This window comes from Argopecten irradians, chromosome 3, assembly GCF_041381155.1.
Source record: "Argopecten irradians isolate NY chromosome 3, Ai_NY, whole genome shotgun sequence".
NCBI lineage: Eukaryota > Metazoa > Mollusca > Bivalvia > Pectinida > Pectinidae > Argopecten > Argopecten irradians.
This window is the reverse complement of record NC_091136.1, coordinates 55,442,322-55,465,146: the sequence shown is the minus strand read 5'-3', so window position 1 is coordinate 55,465,146 and position 22,825 is coordinate 55,442,322. Positions and strand designations below refer to the sequence as shown.

The following is a 22,825-nucleotide window of genomic DNA, read 5'->3' as shown; positions in this document are numbered from 1 at the left end:
ACAGTTATTGTTGAGAATGTGTTTGATAGATGTCAATGTACAAAATCTGTTTATTCCACACAACTGTACAATTATTGTTGACAATGTGTTTGATAGATGTCAATGTACAGAATCTGTTTACTCCACAAAACTGTACAATTATTGTTGAGAATGTGTTTGATAGATGTCAATGTACAAAATCTGTTTACTCCACACAACTGTACAGTTATTGTTGAGAATGTGTTTGATAGATGTCAATGTACAGAATCTGTTTATTCCACACAACTGTACAGTTATGCTAGATGTGTGTGACAATGTGTTTGATAGATGTCAATGTACAGAATCTGTTTACTCCACACAACTGTACAATTATTGTTGACAATGTGTTTGATAGATGTCAATGTACAGAATCTGTTTATTCCACACAACTGTACAATTATTGTTGACAATGTGTTTGATAGATGTCAATGTACAGAATCTGTTTATTCCACACAACTGTACAGTTATGCTAGATGTGTGTGACAATGTGTTTGATAGATGTCAATGTACAGAATCTGTTTACTCCACACAACTGTACAATTATTGTTGAGAATGTGTTTGATAGATGTCAATGTACAGAATCTGTTTACTCCACACAACTGTACAATTATTGTTGACAATGTGTTTGATAGATGTCAATGTACAGAATCTGTTTATTCCACACAACTGTACAATTATTGTTGAGAATGTGTTTGATAGATGTCAATGTACAGAATCTGTTTACTCCACACAACTGTACAATTATTGTTGAGAATGTGTTTGATAGATGTCAATGTACAGAATCTGTTTATTCCACACAACTGTACAGTTATTGTTGAGAATGTGTTTGATAGATGTCAATGTACAAAATCTGTTTATTCCACACAACTGTACAGTTATGCTAGATGTGTGTGACAATGTGTTTGATAGATGTCAATGTACAGAATCTGTTTACTCCACACAACTGTACAATTATTGTTGAGAATGTGTTTGATAGATTTCAATGTACAGAATCTGTTTACTCCACACAACTGTACAATTATTGTTGGGAATGTGTTTGATAGATGTCAATGTACAGAATCTGTTTACTCCACACAACTGTACAGTTATTGTTGGGAATGCATCACTGCCGTAATGTCTGTTGTTACTGTGGCTTGTCATGCTCTTACCTCTGTTGACTGGGAAATTCCACTACTTCACATTTGTATGTACAGCAGAGGGAGCAAAGGTTGGCTGTATACTGAAAGAGATGGTTGTTCTTAGTGAAGGTATACACCATCAAGTGTGACATCAGATCTATACAGTCACTTCATAGCAATACCTGGACTTTATCGTAATCAAAAATGTCAATTTGCTCATGGGAGGTATATACTTTAGTTATAAATAACTGTCAATCAAATGTGATATTAGAAAATAAAGGTTTGGTTTTGTGTTGGAATATTTATCATACTTTGAAAATTTGAGGACATTGAGATTTAATTTCATTTTTTTTTTGTACATGCAGGATGGATGCCCCTGTAGCCTTCTGTGGTCTCACCGATCATCGCTGTGTGGCGTGTCCACTGTGTAAGTAGGGAGGACCATGTCTTCCCTCAGTCTGGCACATGCCTCCTGTAAGAAGCGCAAAGTGGTCAACGTGATTTTGTTGGACAAGGAACATATACAAGTCTACGTTGATGTAAGTATGAGTATTTTCAAGGCTTCATTGATCAGCTGATGTGCTTGGTGTATTTCGTCATTTCATTAATCAACTTGTAAATGTCAAGTGACATATACTGATATGCATGGTTGTATAGGGTTAACGACATTGTGATAAATATAAGCAATAATATCGTACACAGTTCCATATGGTGCATGTCAATTTGTAACAGATATCAGTGAATTTTTTTTATACTGATTCATACAAAGATTATAGAATATTGATTTATAAAATGTATTATATTGATGTAATCTGCCGTTTTTGTAATAAGATCGATTTTTTATTCCAATATTTGAGATTCTGTAGGACATTTCTACAGACCCAATTACTAATTCACAGTGGCCCTGGGTTGACAGTATGAATTTCTACAGACCCAATTACTAATTCACAGTGGTCCTGGGTTGACGGTATGAATTTCTACAGACCCAATTACTAATTCTCAGTGGCCCTGGGTTGACAGTATGAATTTTTTACAGACCCAATTACTAATTTACAGTGGTCCTGGGTTGACGGTATGAATTTCTACAGACCCAATTACTAATTCTCAGTGGCCCTAGGTTGACAGTATGAAATTCTACAGACCCAATTACTAATTCACAGTGGCCCTGGGTTGACTGTATGAATTTCTACAGACCCAATTACTAATTCACAGTGGCCCTGGGTTGACTGTATGAATTTCTACAGACCCAATTACTTAATTCACAGTGGCCCTGGGTTGACAGTATGAATTTCTACAGACCTTATTACTAATTCACAGTGGCCCGGTGTTGACAGTATGAATTTCTTCAGACCAAATCACTAATTCACAGTGACCCTGGCTGACTCTGAATTTCTACAGACCCAAACACTTATTCACATACAGTGGCCCTGCGTTGACAGTATGAATTTCTACAGACCCAATTACTAATTCACAGTGGCCCGGGGTTGACAGTATGAATTTCTACAGACCAAATTACTAATTCACAGTGGCCCGGTGTTGACAGTATGAATTTCTACAGACCAAATTACTAATTCACAGTTGCCTTGGGTTGACAGTATAGTGGTATACGTACTAACCAGTACATACACAGTACAATGTCATGTTCTTATTGTACATTGATATGTAATACTTAAGTATAATATTTTGTAACTGAGAAACTTCCTGGTCATTGTTCAGACAATCTTTTATTTTCAAACACATTGTTCTATATAACATATAGTCCAAGAGAACAAAAACTGTCTCTTCTAATGTATTAGATGAAATTTAGAAGACTACTGCGCTGTATTACGTATATTGTAACTGGGTATATTTCGTGTTGAAAGTAGCAGGGAACAAACCTGGTTAACTTGAAATTGCATTGGTGCAGCTGTGATGAAACTGAAAATAACTACATTACATTCAAGTTAAGTGTGTAGGTGTAAAATGATTGGTCAGACCAATTTAACAATATATCAATTAGGAAAGCATCAGTTACAGAGGTTCAACTATTAATAAAAATGTTTGATTAATTAAGGGTTGACTTTTTATCATCATTACTGTTATAATTAAACAACCCCATCCCAATAACCCCCCACCCACATACCAATCCCCTCTCCCTACCCCCTCCCCCCACCCGAACACTATGGTGATCACAACCACTGGGTGAGAGCGTTCCTTGCTATACAGGTATCTGTTTCCCCACCTAAGAGACTTCAGAGAGTTATTCCGATGACTCATTCATGGCTTGTATGTTCAACAGATAGAAGCCTTCTGTTTTTACTTGAGTACACATGTACTTTTAAACACTAGAAATAATTGGAAATCTGTAAAATTAACACTGACTGAGAAATTCTCTGAGCAGTAAAATTACACGGACCCCTCCCTGCTATCTGGGGAGATGGCAAATACAGAAAAAGGAAAGCTTCAAGTCTATTTTCACACCTGCACAGTTTGAAGTCGACTTTAACACCTCCTGAGCTGATTACAGAATGGAGGCACCAACTTCTCAATCTAGTCATTCTTGACAAAGCACTACAGTTAGACATAACACAAAATCAGAGTTTGGTTTTAAACGTCTTTTCTCAATATTTCATTAAGTGACGTTTTATTGTTCCCAAAAATACATTAAGACAGAAATAGGATTCCTTGTTAAACATTTGGAATCTTACTCTGTGGAGAATTTGATGAGAAGCTTTATCTATTATGTTTATCTTTTGGAAACTCGTTGATTAGATACATTTAAGTGGTATAACTATTGATTTTTGTGAATAAAATAAAGTAACTAAGAAAATGCATGTCAACTTCATGATTGTATGGAGAGACTCAATTATAAGTAAAGGTAATAATAAAACAAAGGTCAAATAAAATGTCACTGAGTTAGTTTGTATAGTTAAGTCAGTGGTAATACATTGTTTTAATGTGACACATCCGTGGAGTGTTCACTTGAAGAATTGATATGCAGTATATGTAAGATCTATACTGATGAATTGATATACAGTAGTATGTTAGCCATATGTAATTTCTGTACATCTATTGGGACATGTCCCAATACATGAATGACAGAATTGCATTTGGAAGGTAATCAAATACAAATTCACACAGTCATATATAACTGAAACCATTTCAGGATTTAAATAGGTATACATAGTTAATTTGTTTCCATGTCAGGTTAGAATGTAAAAAGTATATTTGTTACTTTATTAGTATAAAATGTAAGAAGTTTAACACCAAGGGAAATTCCTACTTAAATACAATATGCCTTATGTTTGCATATTTAACAGCAATGTCAAAATGTTATTATCATTGTCTTCAGAGAACATATAACTAAGCTCAAAATGCATCAGCTGTTAAAATAAAATTAAGATTTATACCAGTTCTTTTTTTTTTAAGTCTTATCTATTGTGAAGTGGAAGTATGTTGGTTCATTCACTTTAGCCAGGGTTTGATGCGTGTCATTCTTTGATAGCTGTTGTGATGAATTATAACTATACATTGACATGATGTATGGACTTGCCTTTGGTAATTGTTGTAGATAATTTGTAGATTTTGTATAATAAGCCAACAGATGGTTCCAGACCCAGGCAGATAACTGAGTGTAACACTAAACATAATTAAATCCTTCACGCAAATATGCGGTTAATAGCAATCACATGTTCGTGTATCACTGCAGTGGGGCAAACGGTTATAGCTCTACAACCAGTACATAAAGCCTTCGACATTTCTAAGTGGGCCACATAAAATAGAAAAAATATAGTTTTAAAACCCTTAATTATTCAAGGCTAACAATTAAATGACAAAATAATTTCATAATTATAATATAATGGCTGTTATAATATTTTCATAATCTGATTTTTTTAAGGGCTTAAAATAATGTTTCTGTATGCCATCATTGAATATCTCTACATACTATGATATGAAAATACAGCTGATTTTTAGCTCACCTGGCCCGAAGGGCCGGTGAGCTTATGTCATGGCGCGTCGTCCGTCGTCCGTCCGTCCGTCAACATTTTCTTTAAATCGCTACTAGTCATAGAGTTCTGCATGGATTGTAACCAAATTTGGCCACAAACATCCTTGGGGGAAGGGGAACAGAACTTGTGTAAATTTTGGCTTTGACCCCCTGGGGGCAGGAGGGGCGGGGCCCAATAGGGGAAATAGAGGTAAATCCTATAAATCGCTACTTGTCCTAGAGTTCTGCATGGATTGTAACCAAATTTGGCCACAAACATCCTTGGGGGAAGGGGAACAGAACTTGTATAAATTTTGGCTCTGACCCCCCGGGGGCAGGAGGGGCGGGGCCCAATAGGGGAAATAGAGGTAAATCCTATAAATCGCTACTTGTCCTAGAGTTCTGCATGGATTGTAACCAAATTTGGCCACAAATATCCTTTGGGAAGGGGGAAAGAACTTGTATAAATTTTCGCTCTGACCCCCCGGGGGCAGGAGGGGCGGGGCCCAATAGGGAAAATAGAGGTAAATCCTATAAATCGCTACTTGTCCTAGAGTTCTGCATGGATTGTAACCAAATTTGGCCACAATCATGCTTGGGCGAAGGGGGAAAGAACTTGTATAAATTTTGGCTCTGATCCCCTGGGGGCAGGAGGGGCGGGGCCCAATAGGGGAAATAGAGGTAAATCCTATAAATTGCTACTTGTCCTAGAGTTCTGCATGGATTGTAACCAAATTTGGCCACAAATATCCTTGGGGGAAGGGGAACAGAACTTGTATAGATTTTGGCTCTGACCCCCCGGGGGCAGGAGGGGCGGGACCCAATAGGGAAATAAGAGGTAAATATTCAAATTCCTTCAGAAAAGAAACAATGAACCTGTATTCAGAACATGACAAACCAGGTGAGCGATACAGGCCCTCTGGGCCTCTTGTTAAAGTTAGCTTAACGCAATGTAAAGTGCTGTTTTTCTTTGTGTCAAACTCGCTGTACATTAGCTTTGCCACACAATAGTTTACATTAGTATTATAAAATTTCCTTCATAGGAGTCTTCCATTGTCTAAAATCATTGGGTTAATACATATAGTAGTTCTGCTTTTTTATTTCAGGTAAAATCAAAATTCCAGGATGTGTTCAATCAAGTGACGGGTTACCTTAATCTGCGTGAGACAGAATATTTTGGACTGGCGCAGAAAAAAGGTATATCATTATTTGTTATGTCTGTGCATAAGTTGGTTTTAATTAACTCATCATGATCCTCACATATTCCAGTCTGCAACAAAATGTGTTTATTTTTGTGAGGAATTGTAATGAGTGTGGGAACCACTATTACTGGCTGAGAATGTCGGTGAGATGGTTTTATGGGAAGCGTTTAGCAACAGAACCAGGATGAGCCAGGTATATCTGTCTACTTAACTAAGATGACAGATGTATGCTCTCTGAATCATTGCTCTGATATATGTTGGTTTGGTTGGAATAAACACAATTACCACCCAGTATTATTGTACCAGTTTCAGGATGCACTGTGTGGCATGTTTAAAATTTGAAAGGAAGACATTAATGAAAAAATGCATTAAAAATTTTTAGACATTATAATTTCAAAATGCTTGAAAAATTATGAAAATGATAATAAAGTGAATAAATTAAATTCTTTTGAATGTAACTATTAGAAAATAAAGAGATATCAATTCTTTTATCATTGTCATTCAATATTATCAGTCTGAAAAATAATTTTGTCGGTGTGGTGATTTAGAAATAAGTTTATTTTAATAACATTGAAGCCAGGTGGCTCAAAGTCTAAATTTGACAATCATTTGTGTATCTTGTGTTGGATTTAAATTCCTTAAGACATTTTCCTTCTGTCGCAATGGATCGCTGATGATAAGAGTTTTTATTAGTGAGGAACTAGCACTGATCAATATTAAATACTCTTTATGGTAATTTCATGCACTGTTGCAGATAAAACATTTTGTCTATTGATATTTTAGGTATTATACATGACTAGATTTGAGGAATGCCATTACTTTGAGTTTTATGTATTTACAGACAGTGAATACCAATTTGTCACCCTGGAGGAGAAGATTCATAAACAAGCACCAAAGTCGTGGAAGTCGGGTCATGGAGAGGTAGCTATTACACTTCATTAAAGTCATTAAGCTATCTATTTGAAGTGTTTGATGATATACCTATAGATACTGGTGTGGGTGGGAACTGGTGGTTCTAAACACCACAATATCACAACACAATCAACTAACTCAAGATCAGTTAGCCAAGCATTCAAGTTTAGTACGTATACCTAATGGTCCAGATCATTATTTAGTGAAAGGAATTATTGGAACCACCAACAAAATGTTTTCAAATTTAAAAAGCAGTATAGTATAGTTATAAAAGTTTGAGCAAATGAAGTTAAACTGCTTTTCATTTCCACAAAATTTTGTTGATAAATCAAGAAAAAGGTACACCTTGATATTATACAATTACTCAGTATATCTATGTTTTTTTTAGGTCACCTGAAGTCTCAAGTGACCTATTCTAATCGCCTTTTGTCCGTCGTCTTACGTCGTCCATTGTGTGTAGTAAACAATTTACATTTTCGACTTCTTCTCAAAAACTACTGAAGCAATTTCAATGAAATTTTACACAAACCTTTGAAGGCATAAGGCCAATCAAAATTGTGAATTATATGACCCCCATCCCCAAGGGGGCTGTGGGAGGGGCCAAAAGGAGGTAGAATAGACTAAAATTTCAAAAATCTTCTTCTCCACTCACAGATGTGGCAGAATCAAATACTCTTCATAGATAGAAAGGTCTCAAGGCCTCTACAAAAATTGTGAATTATATGACCCTGGGGTCTCAGGTTTCCCCCTGGGGAGGGGGCTAAGATAACTATAGTTTATATAGTGAGAACACATTTTGGAATATTATTTGGTCATTTATAATAGAAACTTAGTCAAATGTTGTCAGAATTATCCATATGAGATGGCCATTGAATCCTACGAACAAATTTTCCATGACTGGCCCAAGGTGATCTTAGTGTGGCAGGAAACCGGAGTGCCCGGAGAAAACCCACGTGATTGGGCAGGTGACCCCTAACCTTTTCACGTCCGTGCCGGGGATCGAACCCCGGTCTGCTAGGTGAAAGGCGAGGGGCTCGGCTCCACCACTACACCGCCCGATCACCCAAATAGAATAATAATACATACATTCTATTTCAGGGTTTTGATGCTGCGGGACAGCCAGTGTTTACAGTGTACTTTAAAGTCCAGTTTTACGTTGACCAAGTTGTGCTTTTGAGGTAAGTCCTGCTGTCACCTTGGTGAGGTGTGAAAGGATTAAGTCAAATACATAAGAAATTGTCTCTGTCACTCATGATCAGCTGACGTTACATGCTTCATTGGCTCAATTGATCGAGGCCATTGGTTATTTGGTAGAGACTACAGCTTTCTCGTCATGGCATACCCAAATAATATCTGAAATTAGCCTGATATTTATCATTTTGCCATCATATAATCTGTTCATGCACAACTACGCCTTCTTTTTAAGCATTTGGACTATAAATGTGAGCTATGCTTTGAAAATAGAGATTTACATTATTTTGTACGTTTTACAGGGAGAATGTGACAAGACACCTGTACTATCTACAGTTGAGAGAAAACATCCTCCAATACGACCATGTCTGTACTGAGGAGCGTTGTTTCCAAATTGCTTCATTTGCCCTACAGGCAGACTTTGGGAACTACCACCCAGAGAGGCATGGCGATACCTATTTTGATCCCCGAGAATACTTCCCTGCTTGGGTAAGTCTTGAAAAACTGGTATGATGAGTCACCTCAACTTAATTCATATTCTTCTGATACCATTACAGCTGTGCTACCCCAACTGAGAATGATGCATGTATATAAACCCCTACTGCTTTACCACTGACTTGTATTGATGTATTGAATGAGTGTAGCTAATTATTTATAGACATGAGTACTGTCGCCAATCCACAGGTAAATCACGGGCGCTCTGGCTATATTAGCTGTACCAAACCCAATCGTAATTGTTACAAATACCGTAAAAACTTGTGTAACTTACACACCAGTGTACTTTGCACATGTATTTATTCTTAGGGCTGAAAAAAATCTACTATCGGTTTATTTTGCTTATTTAAAATTTTTTGGGAAAATGATGTCCGGGGAACCACAAATTCAATGTTATAAAGGTGGTAATTTCATTGCAAAATATTCACAATAAATGCTTGACAACTTCCACAAAGAAGTGTTGTATTTAGAAGAAATAACATAATTTAATTGCATTGTATTTGTTTTCTTTTATTGGCCAACGTAACTGAAACAGTGAAATATATCTTGCAGAACATGTCAAAAACATTTACAGTCCGCTGCACTCCATACACATCAATGTCTGGAGATATTACTCATGAATAGTTATCAGAACTATTTGAAAATATTATACTCTAGTTATGTAAAATTGCCACAATAAGTTATTAGTGTGTTTTAGATCATTAACAAACTTTAAAGAGCAATCGGATAGCAGACATGTTGGCTTGCAATAATCACATTGTGAGTGAACTCGCTACATTTTGTAGGTAACCAGATCCAAGCTGATGGCTAATTATATATAACAGTACGGTTAAAAATGCCACTTACCTTGTAGCTTGTTAGTTTTGCTGTCATCATATTACAAACCACTTATTGAACTATCCTAAATATAGGACAGTTTAGGACCCATCTTATAAATCCCACGTGTGTTTTGACTTTTTGCATACGGCCTGCAGCCGGGACACATGGCAGTTCTATAAAGAGTTTCATATGCAATTTTACCAAAAATATGAAGATTTGTCAAAATATATAAAGTAAAGACATACTAGTCAAGTAAATATTGATGCAATTTGAAGAATATTTGTTTTGTTTTTAAGTAGATACAGACGCATTGTTGATGATATATAGATCGGTTAAGCTAACTAGCCATTCAAGCTAACAAGCTGGATGAGAGGCCGGAGCGTAGCATCCAGTACCAATTTACCTGTGGATTTGGCGACAGTACTTGAGTCTATAAATAACACGGCTACAGTACACACATTCAATACATCGATACAAGTCATCGGTAGAGCGGTAGGGGTTTATATACACGCGTCTTTCTCAGTTGGGGTAGCACGGCTGTAAGAGAATGGCATTACAGTACCAGATTAGTACAATTTTATATTTCATAATGGGATACTAATACAATCAGCAGGATAACTTTAAAGAGAGATATTTTCTTAAAACAATCCTTATCTTGAAGGAATCATGGTAAAAGAATTTGCTTATAAAAAAAGATAATGATATCATTAATCTAGATACAAAATGCCTGTTTATTAATTTCAGATGATACAGCAGCGAGGCAGTTCCTACATACAAAAAAATACTCCACTGATACACCAAGATCTGCAAAATCTGACCAAGTCAGAGGCCAAACTGCGCTTCATCAAGGAGGCATCCTTGTCTCCAGCCGCTCACAATCTCCACTTCTACCGCCTGCGGAAAAGGAAAACAGACAAACGGTGGAATGCCTGGCTCGGAATCTGTGCACGCGGCATAGAGATTTATGAGGTAAAGAATAGTTCACTTTGATCTATGCGATGAAAAACAAATGTTACTGCTATTATAGATATAATCACTGATTGTGAGGACAGAATGATTCATTCAAAATTACCTGGTATATGAACTATGTTGTAGAATATTTCATTGTGTTTATTGATAGTAAAAGAAAGTTTAGCTGTTCAATAATAGATATATCTAAGACATGTTTATTTTGGATGTAGAAACTGATGTAAAATAACTTTTGTTTGTTTCAGGAACTTGAAGGCCATTTGAAAGACTTGATTTCTACTTTCCTATGGCCAGACATAGGGAAATTATATTTTGATGTAAGTTCAGTTATTGCTTACTAATGTTAATGTCCATGTCAACAAGAACTTAATGAAGGTGTACCTATGAGGATTTCATATCTTTCATTCCATTGCAACACTGTTAGTCCAGTAAAGATAGGGTGTTACCCAAAAATAATTGCAACAAAATTTTTTCTTTGTTTTTCATACATATCTGACTTTGTTTTATACAAGAAAAAAAGTCGCCACAAATAAAAATTTGGGAAAGTGTTTTTCTTGACCCCTAAAAAATTAGAAAATTAGGAATATTTGCATAATTTGCCAACTTTGAAGCCAAATGTATAAACCTACATGGTTATCATGAGATACTATAAAATTACTGTATGGCAAGAACGTTATAAGGACAGAACAGATTGCCAAAAACATAAGTTGAAATCAACACAGGGAAAAAGTATGACAGCATGAAAATTGCATAATTATGTCCTTCCAACAGCCAAATATGCTTTTGTTGGATTGTTAAGATAAAAAAAAATTATTATCAACTATACCATTGATACTCATTTTGGTGGAATCTTTTTAAATAAAACTTGTTGATAAAAGGCTTTAAAAGTAAAACATTTTCACTACCTGAGATAATATGGTTGCTCAAAGTTGGTCTTTTGGCCTTTTCCAAGGACATTTTGAAGTCCAAATTGAATAATATGTCTCTTTCATTCAAGGATTATTCATTAAGTATCGTCTCAAGTGTTTAGATAGTTATTAATTCAGATTCTTTGTAGGCTATACTCACCTAAAAGAGACTACTATATCAAGATATCCCCAAATATAAAAGACGTGAGGTCGATCAAATCCTCATTTAGTGCCAATTTGACTAAACTTCTCTAATTGGCTAAGTCCTTAAGTTGAAATATCAAAAATGTGAATATCTGTTTTGTGACTAATCAGATTGCAAAATCCTTTGGCAGATATTACCACCATAATGGAGTGCTCTTTATAAAGTGAGATTGAAGTTTCTTTTTGATCAAATATTTGCATAGGTCAGTTTTTCATTTTTCCATAATGGAACTGGATGGGGGTTATATAATTTTCAATGAGATAAAGGAATAAAATAAAAGTTCAAGTTCAATTTTATAGCTGAAAATCATCACAGTTCTGATTTATTTACTGGCAAAATTTTATGACAAACGAATAAAGCATATTCGAAAAATTAAGATTTTTGTATTGCAGATTTATTGACTTAGACATATTTTGGTATTCAGCCAAATTAACGTGATTGAAAGTTTTTACTACTAAATAAGATGTGCATATTTTTACCGTTTTTACAACAAATGATAAAAATAACAAGAACAAAATATACGAAAAAGGATATATGATATTTTGAAGCATTTGCTTTTTTATTTTCCGAAATATTAGCCACCAAAATGGGTGTTTTGCCAAAAAAAACCACTTCAAATTGGCACGATCAGTCAAATTGACATGTTAATATTTAGGTTTTTTCTAGCTAATGTATTATCGATCATGCATTAATATCAAAGAAAATGTAATTCTTTACGGCATAAAACATAAACTGATATAGTTCAGGGTAAGATTTTATAAATGTTTGCATCTAAAAAGAACAAAAACGGTAATTCTAGCTAAATTCAAAAGGTTTTGAGTCGTTTTCATCCTTCTTTATTTCTTGGATTGACTGAAATTATTGTATCATTTCAACTTATTTGTACTTACCTAAAGTTTGTCTTACTATATACATGTACCCGATTTCATATTTCAAGTATTGCAAAAATAGCAGATATAGTACTTTAAATGTGGTCAAAAGTGCAATTTCTATATATTTTCTTATTTTTCGGGTGTTGAAAAAACAACTTTCCGAACATATGATTTTTGGCGACTTTTTTCATGGTAAAATACTAAGATCCTCCAACCCAAAAAGCAGAAAACAAATTTTGTTGCAATTATTTGGAGGTTAGGCCTCTATTTTTCGTATTTTTACTGGACTATGTGAACTATTTAGTACCTCAAGGATTTTGAAAATTCAAATAATTGTAATCATTTCACTTAAAATAGGTTACAGAATATTCATTTTTAGTTGAAAATAAATTCATTTACTTATTTATCTATACACAAATTTATGTACCATGTTCGTTCTGTTGCAGAAAAAGAAGTTTGAGGTACGATGGGTAGGGAACCCTGCAGGGCGGAAGTTTACCTACTACACTGACTGTGATAATACATCTAAGTACTTACTGTACATCTGTCGCACCACACACATGTTTCAGATGGCCATTCAGTCCAAACTCATGGAAATACAACACCTGGATGCAGAAGGTAAAACAGATTTTGTTTATAGAGTCTCCATAAAGATTAGGGGTGCCACTATACAGTAAAAGCATGTTGCGATATATTGCAAATTTGTGTTGATGTATTGCAAGTAAAGGTTATTGCATGGCCTTCGAGTAATAAGGGATTTATTATTCCCGAGCGAAGCGAAGGGGTAATAAGTCCCGAGTGACGAGAAATCATGCAATAACTGACTTACTGCATGCTTCTTTTTTTTTTTTTTTTTTTTGGAAAAAAAAAAAAGATTTTATTTCATATCGGAGGGAAATGATACATTAAGTTGCCCTCACACAGGAGGGGATCCATTCGTCATATCCACTTTCATACTTTCATATTTTAAATTTAAAAGGCACATTGTTGTATATTGCAGGGTTCACAAAGAGAAAAAATAATTAAAAAATTAATTACTGCATGCTTCTTAACCTCGAACAAAAAGACAGGCTGATTGAAAAAATACACACCTTTCCAACCCTATACCCCCACTTTCCCATTGTTCTCTGTTTTGATTTACCTGTACCTATTATGCTTGTGAGCACTTTTCAGTATTAGAGGTTCTTTGCTCAATGTTAATATGTCAGTTTGTCATTGTCACAATGGCACACCGGCTTACAAACACTCAAGTGACACAGACGTCAGTCAGTCAAAAATTCTCAGAAACGTGAAATCGAAAGTAGGCAAAACTTGAAACGGACAAGATAGAAACCAAAAATATCACATAACACACAGTAATAGCATTAAATAAAAGTGTTGTATGTATTGCCCAAATACTGGATACATCACATTTGTATTGCGATATCACATCGTTTTGCAATATACCAATATAATGGTAAACCGCAGCACCCCTAATAAAGATCATTCTCGCACCTCGGACAGGGAAATCTCACATGATACCCGGTGCTAGATTTTTCTATCTCGTCCGATCTGTCTGGTACCTTTACGCGAATTTTGGCGGAATTTTACGCCATTCATGTAACAGTCCGCGCATGTGACGTCAAACTCTTGAACCGGTGACGTCACAAGCGTCAGATAGTCAATATTATTAGAAATATGTGCATTCAGTGATTTACCATGCATTGTTTGGTTGTTGTTTTTAATTATGAAACAGTATGTACCGATTGATCATCGTTTGTCTTTGATATAATCGAACTATAGTTTTATGCGGAATGATTGCCAAATCGAAGCGCAGATGTAATGGTTAATCGGCTTTGAACCAGGAGGCCCATGACGGGATAGTTTTACATTCGGAACGCGTATATAGATGGGTTTTGTTATATCTTAGAGGCGCGAGAAAAAAAATCTATTACCTTTAAGTGATCGAGATCGGGTTATCTCAGTCGAGGGCTAAGATTTTGTAACATAATCCCAACCGAGGCGTTAGCCGAGGTTGGGATGTTACAAAATCTTAGCCCGACAGAGATAACCCGATCTCGTTCACTTACAGGTAACAGATTTTATTAGTCTATATGTCTGGTTGTTAATTCATTTTCAGTAGATACATCACCTTAGTTATTTATTGTTACAGACAAGAAGCGGTACAATGAGGCCTACATTTACAGTGACACAAAGGACTACATGGCTAATGGAGGCTCGTTTCGGGGGAGCTTGTCACCTGCCAGCAAGTCGTCCAATCCACGCTACTCTGTCATTAGTGATGCCAGCTCCAATACCACATCGGGTATTGCCAGTGACAAGATGACCATCAGTTTTGAGGGCGAAGATGGTAATGCTGTGCTTTGTTATTACTTGTAAGAAATAACTATGGGACAAAATATAGAGCTCCCTTATTTGGGCATTCACTCTAATTAGGTCAGATACCCTTTAGTCATATCTATTGGTAATTAATAAGATCATTAATTTCGTGTGTATTTGTATTCTGTACAGATCCAACAAGAGAGATACTAATAGACTGTCCCCCGAGACCACTGAGCCGCCTTACACCACCTAGTCAATCTCGCTCCAAAATATTCAATGGCACCACGTGATGGCGTTGCCGTATCCACTCTGCCAAGTAAGTCTTGGTGTAACTAGGTTCACTTTTTTAAGTACATCTACTAGTACACTACACAAAGTAAGTACTCTAAGTGATTCTACATCTGCTTACTAAGCCATTCTGTCATGTAAAAACATAGTTCTATTAAATTTAAGACTGATATCTTGCTATAGCTGCATTTTCAAAAGAAAAAAGCAAAAATTGGATGTGGATTTGTTCTTAAAAATCTATAGAAATTGTTTTCGATTTTCAGACTACAAATCAAACAAGAATGGAAGTCCTGTATTGGAGATGAGGCCTACAGAATTGTACAAATCTGCCTCAGTAGGGCGACCAGGTGGTACTAAATCTGGGGACCATTCTCCATCCGTAGCCCGCCCCAAACAGCTCTCACCTTCCTCCAAACATGGAACAGACAAGAGATCACCAGGGTCCTCATCTGTTGGTGCATTCCCTTTAACTGGACATCAGTCAGATTTGGACTATCCTCCAACAGGGGGAGAGGTGTATAGAAGAATGTCTCAGCAACACGTTCATCCTACCCAGTACAGTCCGAGGACAGTTCCTCTTTATATGGCCCATGCACACACACCAACATCTAGTGGTGGGGCCCCACCTCCTGAGCGCATATCTTACTCACAACCAGTCAGCCGTAGCACTAGTCGTGCTGACAGCTTCAAAGGCACACTGGGCCAACTCCAGATTCACACTAGTGATAGCCAGCTGCCTCATCTACAGCTGGATTCTGGCCTCAGTGACCAGATGATGGACATGTTTTCTGGCAATGTGAATCTAGCTGCTTCTTATCAACAATCGGGATTAGAGGCTGGACATCCTCACAGGGTACAAAGATCTAACCTCATACCCCCAAATCTAGATTCCGGTGCTGCCTATATAGAGGACAGTGAGATGACACTTCAAGCACATGAACTTTTTGCCCCACCGCCAATGTTTGCAGACTCTTCAAGTCGTGGTAATTTGTCAGATGTGTCCCCTGTACTAGAGACAAGTGCTATGTTAAACTTAGGTCCTGATCATCAAGTATCTCAACCGCTGGCTGAACCAAGGCGATATATGGAAACAAACTTGGATGATGATCTAGAGGTATGTATTTTACTCTGCAAATCAAGATACTAGTACATGTCTATATCTCAAATTCTTGGAAGGGGGGAACTAACATGCAATATTGGTAAAACATCATCAGAATGTTTCCTTCTTCAGTGTTCTCAATCTGTCTTAATAGTCTGATAAAAACAGAAGAGTATGTTCTTATTAGATGCATTTCTGTTTCAGTCTTCTCCAGATACATCACTGTCTGAAAGTCTTCCACAGCAGAGATCAGGTAACAAGAAAAAAGAAACCTTACATCCAGAACTGAAAGAGAAAATTCTAGGACAAAATATGGTGGCAATACCACTAATGATGGCCTTGTGCAAGGACAAAAGTTTAATGAGTACGAACAGTGGATCATATGATGCCTCTACATTACAGTCAACGGATTCTCGAATCTCGCTCAGGTTGTCAAATGACCTTGACCCTAGGAGACTTTCGTCATGTTATCCTAGTAGCACAATGGTATCATCGCACTCCAATCGACCATTCAGTTGGCATAGTGAAAGTTTTGACTTGGATGCACAGTTGGCCTTGAATGGTTACCCGGCAGCCTCTGTTGACAACCACCGTAGTGTACCACAGAATATCGGTGACTTGACAGAGATTGCAAATGCTTCCTGGACTCATGCTATATCACATGGTATTCCGTTTAGACAGGGTGTACTACATAGATACTCACCTGAACTCATTGCAACCCAGCATATGATTCCACCAAAAATCTCCAGTGGAAGGGGGCATAACTCTAATGATAGAAATATCAGCCAAAAGCCTCTGAAAGAAACCATCGGCATTGCATGACAGTGAAAGTTTTTGCTTGGTTTTTTTTTTTTTTTTTTTTTCGAACTTTGTTGAGTTTTTAGACATTTTATGTTTTTGTTCCCTCTAATATAAATACCTCTTTTGTTATTGAATACAATCTTTCTGATATATATAAAGCAGATGGTATTCTATCTGGTTTTGAAAATCAAAATGAGTTTTATGTTCTACCAGTACTATAGTGGTAATCGTTTCACCTCTTTAGATGAATCCTGCCAATATTTTATCATATATTCTTCCAAAAAATTTAGATGCCAGTGTCTTTTGTTCAGATTAAGTTTTTGTTCCCATATATGACAAATATATGGCACATACTCTATTTTTACATCAGTATTTGTGATTTCATGTACCAGCCAAATCATTTCCTCTTTTTCATATTTCTGTTATTGGTTTCTTGATTGATACATTTTTCAAAAGTTTAGTTGTAAGTCAAAATAAAATTAGTTGTTTGACATAAACTACATTCAGTAGATAGAATTCTGAATAGTCTCTCTTATTGTTAGATTTCACTTATTAAGAACTTCACACTCAAGTGACGTTGAGACTTTTGACGACAGTTGGTGCTTAATTAGTATATCTACGATTTGGATGGCATTTCTGATGAAAAATAAGCACTCATATTTTTATACTTAAATTCTCTTCTGGTTTTGAAGATTTATTTGTGGAATCCATCTGCAAAATTCATCATCTATTTTTGTATGAAAAGAGATAAAGATGAATTTATATAATTAGTGCATGCTGTCATTTGATTTAAGATGTCCTGTACATGTTGTGTCCTACTTTGGGTGTATGTTGTCCACTGTGTTAAATAACGCATAGTTTGTACTGTATATGTCAACTGTCACATTAGTATTTGTCGGTCACATTTTATTAAGATTGGTTTTTTTTTAAAAGATGACAATTTCATTTTATTTTCGACATCGGTGTTTGTCAGAAATTAAGCAATGATATAACAAAATGAATAGGCTAGAGTATAACTGGCAGGCTGATTGTACTATTTTAATCTAATTCTGTGGAGTAATGCATGGCAAGTCAGTTATATCAGGAGCTTACTAATTTAATAAGATACCCTGTGTTTTTTTCATCTCAAATACAAATTATGTACATGGATTTGGATAACTTTTAGATGAACTAATTATAATGACTCAGATGAATGATAAATTTTGGCTTAACAGATATTCTACAGAAATATTCCCATAGGGTACTTGGTGTTTAGGAGCCCTGGCTCATATTTACAAATTCAGATGTATTTAATATCCTTTTGTAGGTAGACCTTTATTTTCAATTTTCACATATTCATTGAAATATAATTCTACTATGTACTTCTATAATTTTCCTTGCCATTTTACGTGTACTATTTTAAGCATTTTCCCATATAACATACCAGTGCAATATATAACTGGTTTCTGTTATATTAAAAGTCGGATTGTGATATAAACTATATTGATATTATTTTTTCACCAATTTGATATGCATTTGTTTTGTATATTTAATTCCCACCTAAAGATTTTATATTTAAAAAATCGTAGTTATATGATGCCCCAATTTTTGAACAGAAACATGATTCAAAAGCTTGTATTTAGATCACATATTTAACACTATTTGTATTTGCTTGTTTATATTGGAAAGTTTTTATGTGATACACATGTTTGTTTGTGTTTTATCAAAGCAAGCAAATTTGACAATTGTTTTGTCTTTATACTTTAAATTAAAATTATTCTTTAATTTGCATTAGGAATTGAAATGCATATTTGTTTTTTATTACTGTTTCCAAAAGAGGAAAAATTTTAACTTTTAACATTTTAAAGAATGGTGATGATATTGTGTTAGATGAATTATAAGGGAATGCAATAAGGGGAAACACTTTTTAGTAGGAGGTATTTCTACTTGTTTTTTATTTAAAAAACAGGCATTACATAATTTTATATTATATATATATAACATAGAAATAATTTTCATTAAATGGATGTATTACCAGTATAAAGGGATGTGTACAGCATGTGTGTTTTATGTAGCTATGAGCAACTTGACAGATGTTGATGTTTTGAGGGATTGTATTTGATACATCCCGAGGATAAAGGCCTTGAGATAAATCATTGGTCACATTCTCTTATAGTATAGTGCAATATATATATATATACTTATATTTTATATATTTCCTGTGAGTAACTGTACATGTTTTGATGTATGTATGATCTTGTGTATGGTGTATGGCTTGGTAAATGGTTTATCACACTGCCAAAGTGCACAATAATGAACAAAATATTTTGATTTATATTTATTGCATCATCAATTAAAATTAAGTTTGTAACTTATAGCTTAAACCAATGGTTCCTAGTTTGTTGGAGCGGTTTAATCTGTAGAACAGAAAATTCTGTCAGAACTTTTGAACAGATAATTCTCTCGGTTGGGAGCTCTTCAACAGCACATTCTGTCTATGGCCATGGGAGCGCTTTAACAGGAAGTTCTGTCTAAGGGAGCTCTTAAACAGGAAGTTCTGTTTGTAGGATATTTTTAATAGGAAGTTCTGTCTGAAGGAGTTCTTTAACAGGAAATTATGTCTGTTGGAGCTTTTTAACAGGAAGTTCTGTCTGTGAGAGCTCTTTAACAGGAAGTTCTGTCTGTGGAAGCTCTTAAACAGAAACTCCTGTCTGTGGTAGCTCTTTAACAGGATGTTCTGTCTGTGGAAGCTCTTTAACAGGAAGTTCTGTCTGTGGGAGTTGTTTTACAGAAAGTTCTGTCAGTGGGAGCTCTTTAACTGGAAGTTCTGTCTGTAGGAGCTTTTTATTAGGAAGCTCTGTATGTGGGAGTTCTTTAACAGGAAGTTCTGTTTGTTGGAGCTCTTTAACAGAAAGTTCTGTCTGTGGGAGTTCTTTAACAGAAAGTTCTGTCTGTGGGAGCTCTTTAACAGGAAGTTCTGTCTGTGTTGGCTCTTGAACAGGAAGTTCTTTCTGTGTGAGTTTTTTCGTAGAATGTGGAAATCTAAAATGTCCCCTTGAATAAGTTTTAGATATGTTTCTGAACTCTGAAATTCTTTTACAAAGATTTTCAAAGTTTGCCGTAACAAGGTCTTATCATATTTTTTGAAATTGTCTACACCTTTAGCACTTTGAAAGTGTGGGTAGTGAAGGATGTTGGTTGTGGATACAGTTGTGTACTTGTTAGTTTTAAACGTATGGAAAGGCATGTAGATATGTAAATAGAACAACACTATTGTAAACTTGCTCAGGGTGATATATTTATTGGATTTTAGTTGCACATTACAAGCTAAATCTGAAGAATTCAATATAACTTAAATAGTGAAATAGAGACATATGTGTTGGGAATTTTAACAAATTGTGTACCTGTTACAATATATTTACATGTAAAGTTTGTACAGGTATATTAATAAGACTTTTTGTACATATGTACATGTATTAACATACACTGTATATATGTAGGTACCGTAATACATCATATTGATTATAAAGGACCTTCATGTTCACCAATCTCATTGTTATATATATATATATATATATATATATATCTACCATTGGTTCATTATAATTAATCAAAAGTGAAGTGAATAGAAATAACATCATCATTATTAATCATATTGAGAATTATTCAGATACAGAGAATCTAGGTAAAGTATTTTATTTTAACAAGAGCATGCTATTTGATGTAGACAATAGATGAACCTGGTATAGTAATGCTGTAGTCATTCCATAGACTTACTTATTAGCCTGAACCACACTAGTGCTAGATAGAGCTTTACACTCTACCCTTCCAAATGGTGAATGTCAACATGTGCAGCTTCTAAGATTAATGGGCTGTAGTAGTGCTGAAAGCATATATCTGGTCAGTATTTGTTATTTCGGTTTTACAGTCTACAGTAGAAGGGTTCAAACAAATGGTTTATTGGACAATAATGACTCACTAAGAGTTGCTTCCCCTGTATCGTATTCAGCATTATGTACAGCTTGATATTAACACTGTATCCTATTTTGTACATAGAACAAATACTTACAATTCCCATCACAACATCTTTTTTCAATTTGTAACACAACCATTCATGATTTCTTTTAATAGGTTTTATTTAAGTTTACACATGAAGTGATGAAATGTTTAAACATTAACCACACAGATTGCAAGTCTAGGGACTTTGGGGTGAATTGTAATGATATTGATTACATTTTTTGTATTGAAATATGTTGAATTTTATTATGAATTGGAAAATATTGACATTTTGTTGACTCCGTTAACTTGGAGTATAAGGGTTGTTCAGTACTTGTATCACAAATTGATATTTTAATTGTGAAAATATGCATTAATTATTTATCTTAAGGCATATTTTGATGATGTGATTTGTATATTTGATTCCATATGAAAGTGACATTAACTTACACAGTGCTGTTCTTCCTCGAACTTTTTCGACAGGATTGAAACATTTGTTTTGTAAGATGATCGGATGACGTGTATATTGTGGTATTGATTTGGGTGGCTTCTGGGTAATGTGCAAGGTATGATGGGACATGCTTGGGGAATGCTGGGTGATAGGTATGAATGCTGGGATGTATTGGGAAAACATAACGTTTGGGTAACTACAGCACTGTGCTTGGAAATTAAACTTTCATTGTATGCAATAATATAAATTTGGATAACTAGAGTCCATCCATTCTTAGATCTGAGCAGTAAAATCATGTGATGTATTATTTCTACATTTGCTGTTTTGTATGAGGTATATTGAGTGTGAGAGCCAGTAGAGTGAGCCAACTATAGCATCATTCCGTATTGCATCATGATATGTATAAATGCTACTAGTATAACTTGTTTAACTTAGTCCTACTCATATCATGTTATATAGACCTTTTTATCCATTAGTCAGACGTCATCTATTTGTTGGTATAAAATATATATATCATATTTTCATAAATGAGATATGTATAGTTATGAAAGTATCAATAAAGACCCAAGATATTTACTTACAAAATAAATTATGTTTTCCGTGTTGATATTAATATCCAAATCTGATCAAGTCAGTATCGTCACATAATTGGCCCATTCAACTATAAATATTGAAGACACGTGTGTAATACTGCTACTATGACAGTACAGTTTGACGTCACAGAACTATATCATAACATATCACACCCAAGCTGGTTAGTTTTGCTGACTTTTATAGAAACACAGTGAAAAGGTTTGCCTAATATTTCCATGAATGATTTATTGGCTTCTTACATTAGCAACTAAAGGATAATAGAAAATCGAACTATTCAAGTCATTTAATCTCAATAGCAATTTACACCCATTTCTTCAAACAATGATTCACCCTTACAACTTTATTATTTGCGGGGAAATACCGCGTCAGAAAATCTGTCTCCAAAGAGCACATAATTTGTAGTTTTGTCGCACGTTTGTCGACAAGAAAGACAACGAACAATATTCTATAAATGTGATAGTTTCTGCACCTGCTCTGCATAAAGGGAGTGGGACGACTGGTTCGCCCGTTGTCAGTATGATGTGACCAGGTGGGGTGCGTTGCTTTGTGTCTTTGTCGGCATGCTTCAATGATATAGCACTTTAAAAAGGTTAGGAGTTCCACTATATAAGAAGACACA

At 35.2% G+C, this 22,825-nt stretch overlaps 2 protein-coding genes across 2 annotated transcripts; one reads left to right on the top strand and one right to left on the bottom strand.

Moving 5' to 3' along the window:
• Positions 1-1,198: 1,198 nt before the first annotated feature.
• LOC138319746 (protein expanded-like) lies at positions 1,199-22,201 on the top strand. Its single transcript, XM_069262881.1, has 13 exons — positions 1,199-1,361; positions 1,502-1,675; positions 6,210-6,300; positions 7,147-7,226; positions 8,316-8,395; positions 8,711-8,897; positions 10,467-10,691; positions 10,937-11,008; positions 13,123-13,294; positions 14,829-15,026; positions 15,188-15,286; positions 15,550-16,400; positions 16,590-22,201. Exons 2-13 carry the CDS (start codon positions 1,580-1,582, stop codon positions 17,205-17,207), a joined length of 2,769 nt encoding a protein of 922 aa, XP_069118982.1. The 5' UTR covers positions 1,199-1,361; positions 1,502-1,579; the 3' UTR covers positions 17,208-22,201.
• On the bottom strand, positions 19,859-21,243 carry LOC138319745 (involucrin-like). Its single transcript, XM_069262880.1, has 2 exons — positions 21,235-21,243; positions 19,859-20,176 (listed from the first exon to the last, which is right to left on the bottom strand). The coding sequence occupies exons 1-2, from the start codon at positions 21,241-21,243 to the stop codon at positions 19,859-19,861; spliced, it is 327 nt and encodes a 108-aa protein (XP_069118981.1).
• Positions 22,202-22,825: the final 624 nt, after the last annotated feature.

Coding starts and splice junctions, on each gene's coding strand:
- LOC138319746 (XM_069262881.1), top strand. CDS start 1,580: ATGTCTTCCCTCAGTCTGGCACATGCCTCCTGTAAGAAGCGCAAAGTG. Junction 10,692..10,936: donor GCGGCATAGAGATTTATGAG/GTAAAGAATAGT, acceptor TGTTTGTTTCAG/GAACTTGAAGGCCATTTGAA. Junction 15,027..15,187: donor CAGTTTTGAGGGCGAAGATG/GTAATGCTGTGC, acceptor TATTCTGTACAG/ATCCAACAAGAGAGATACTA.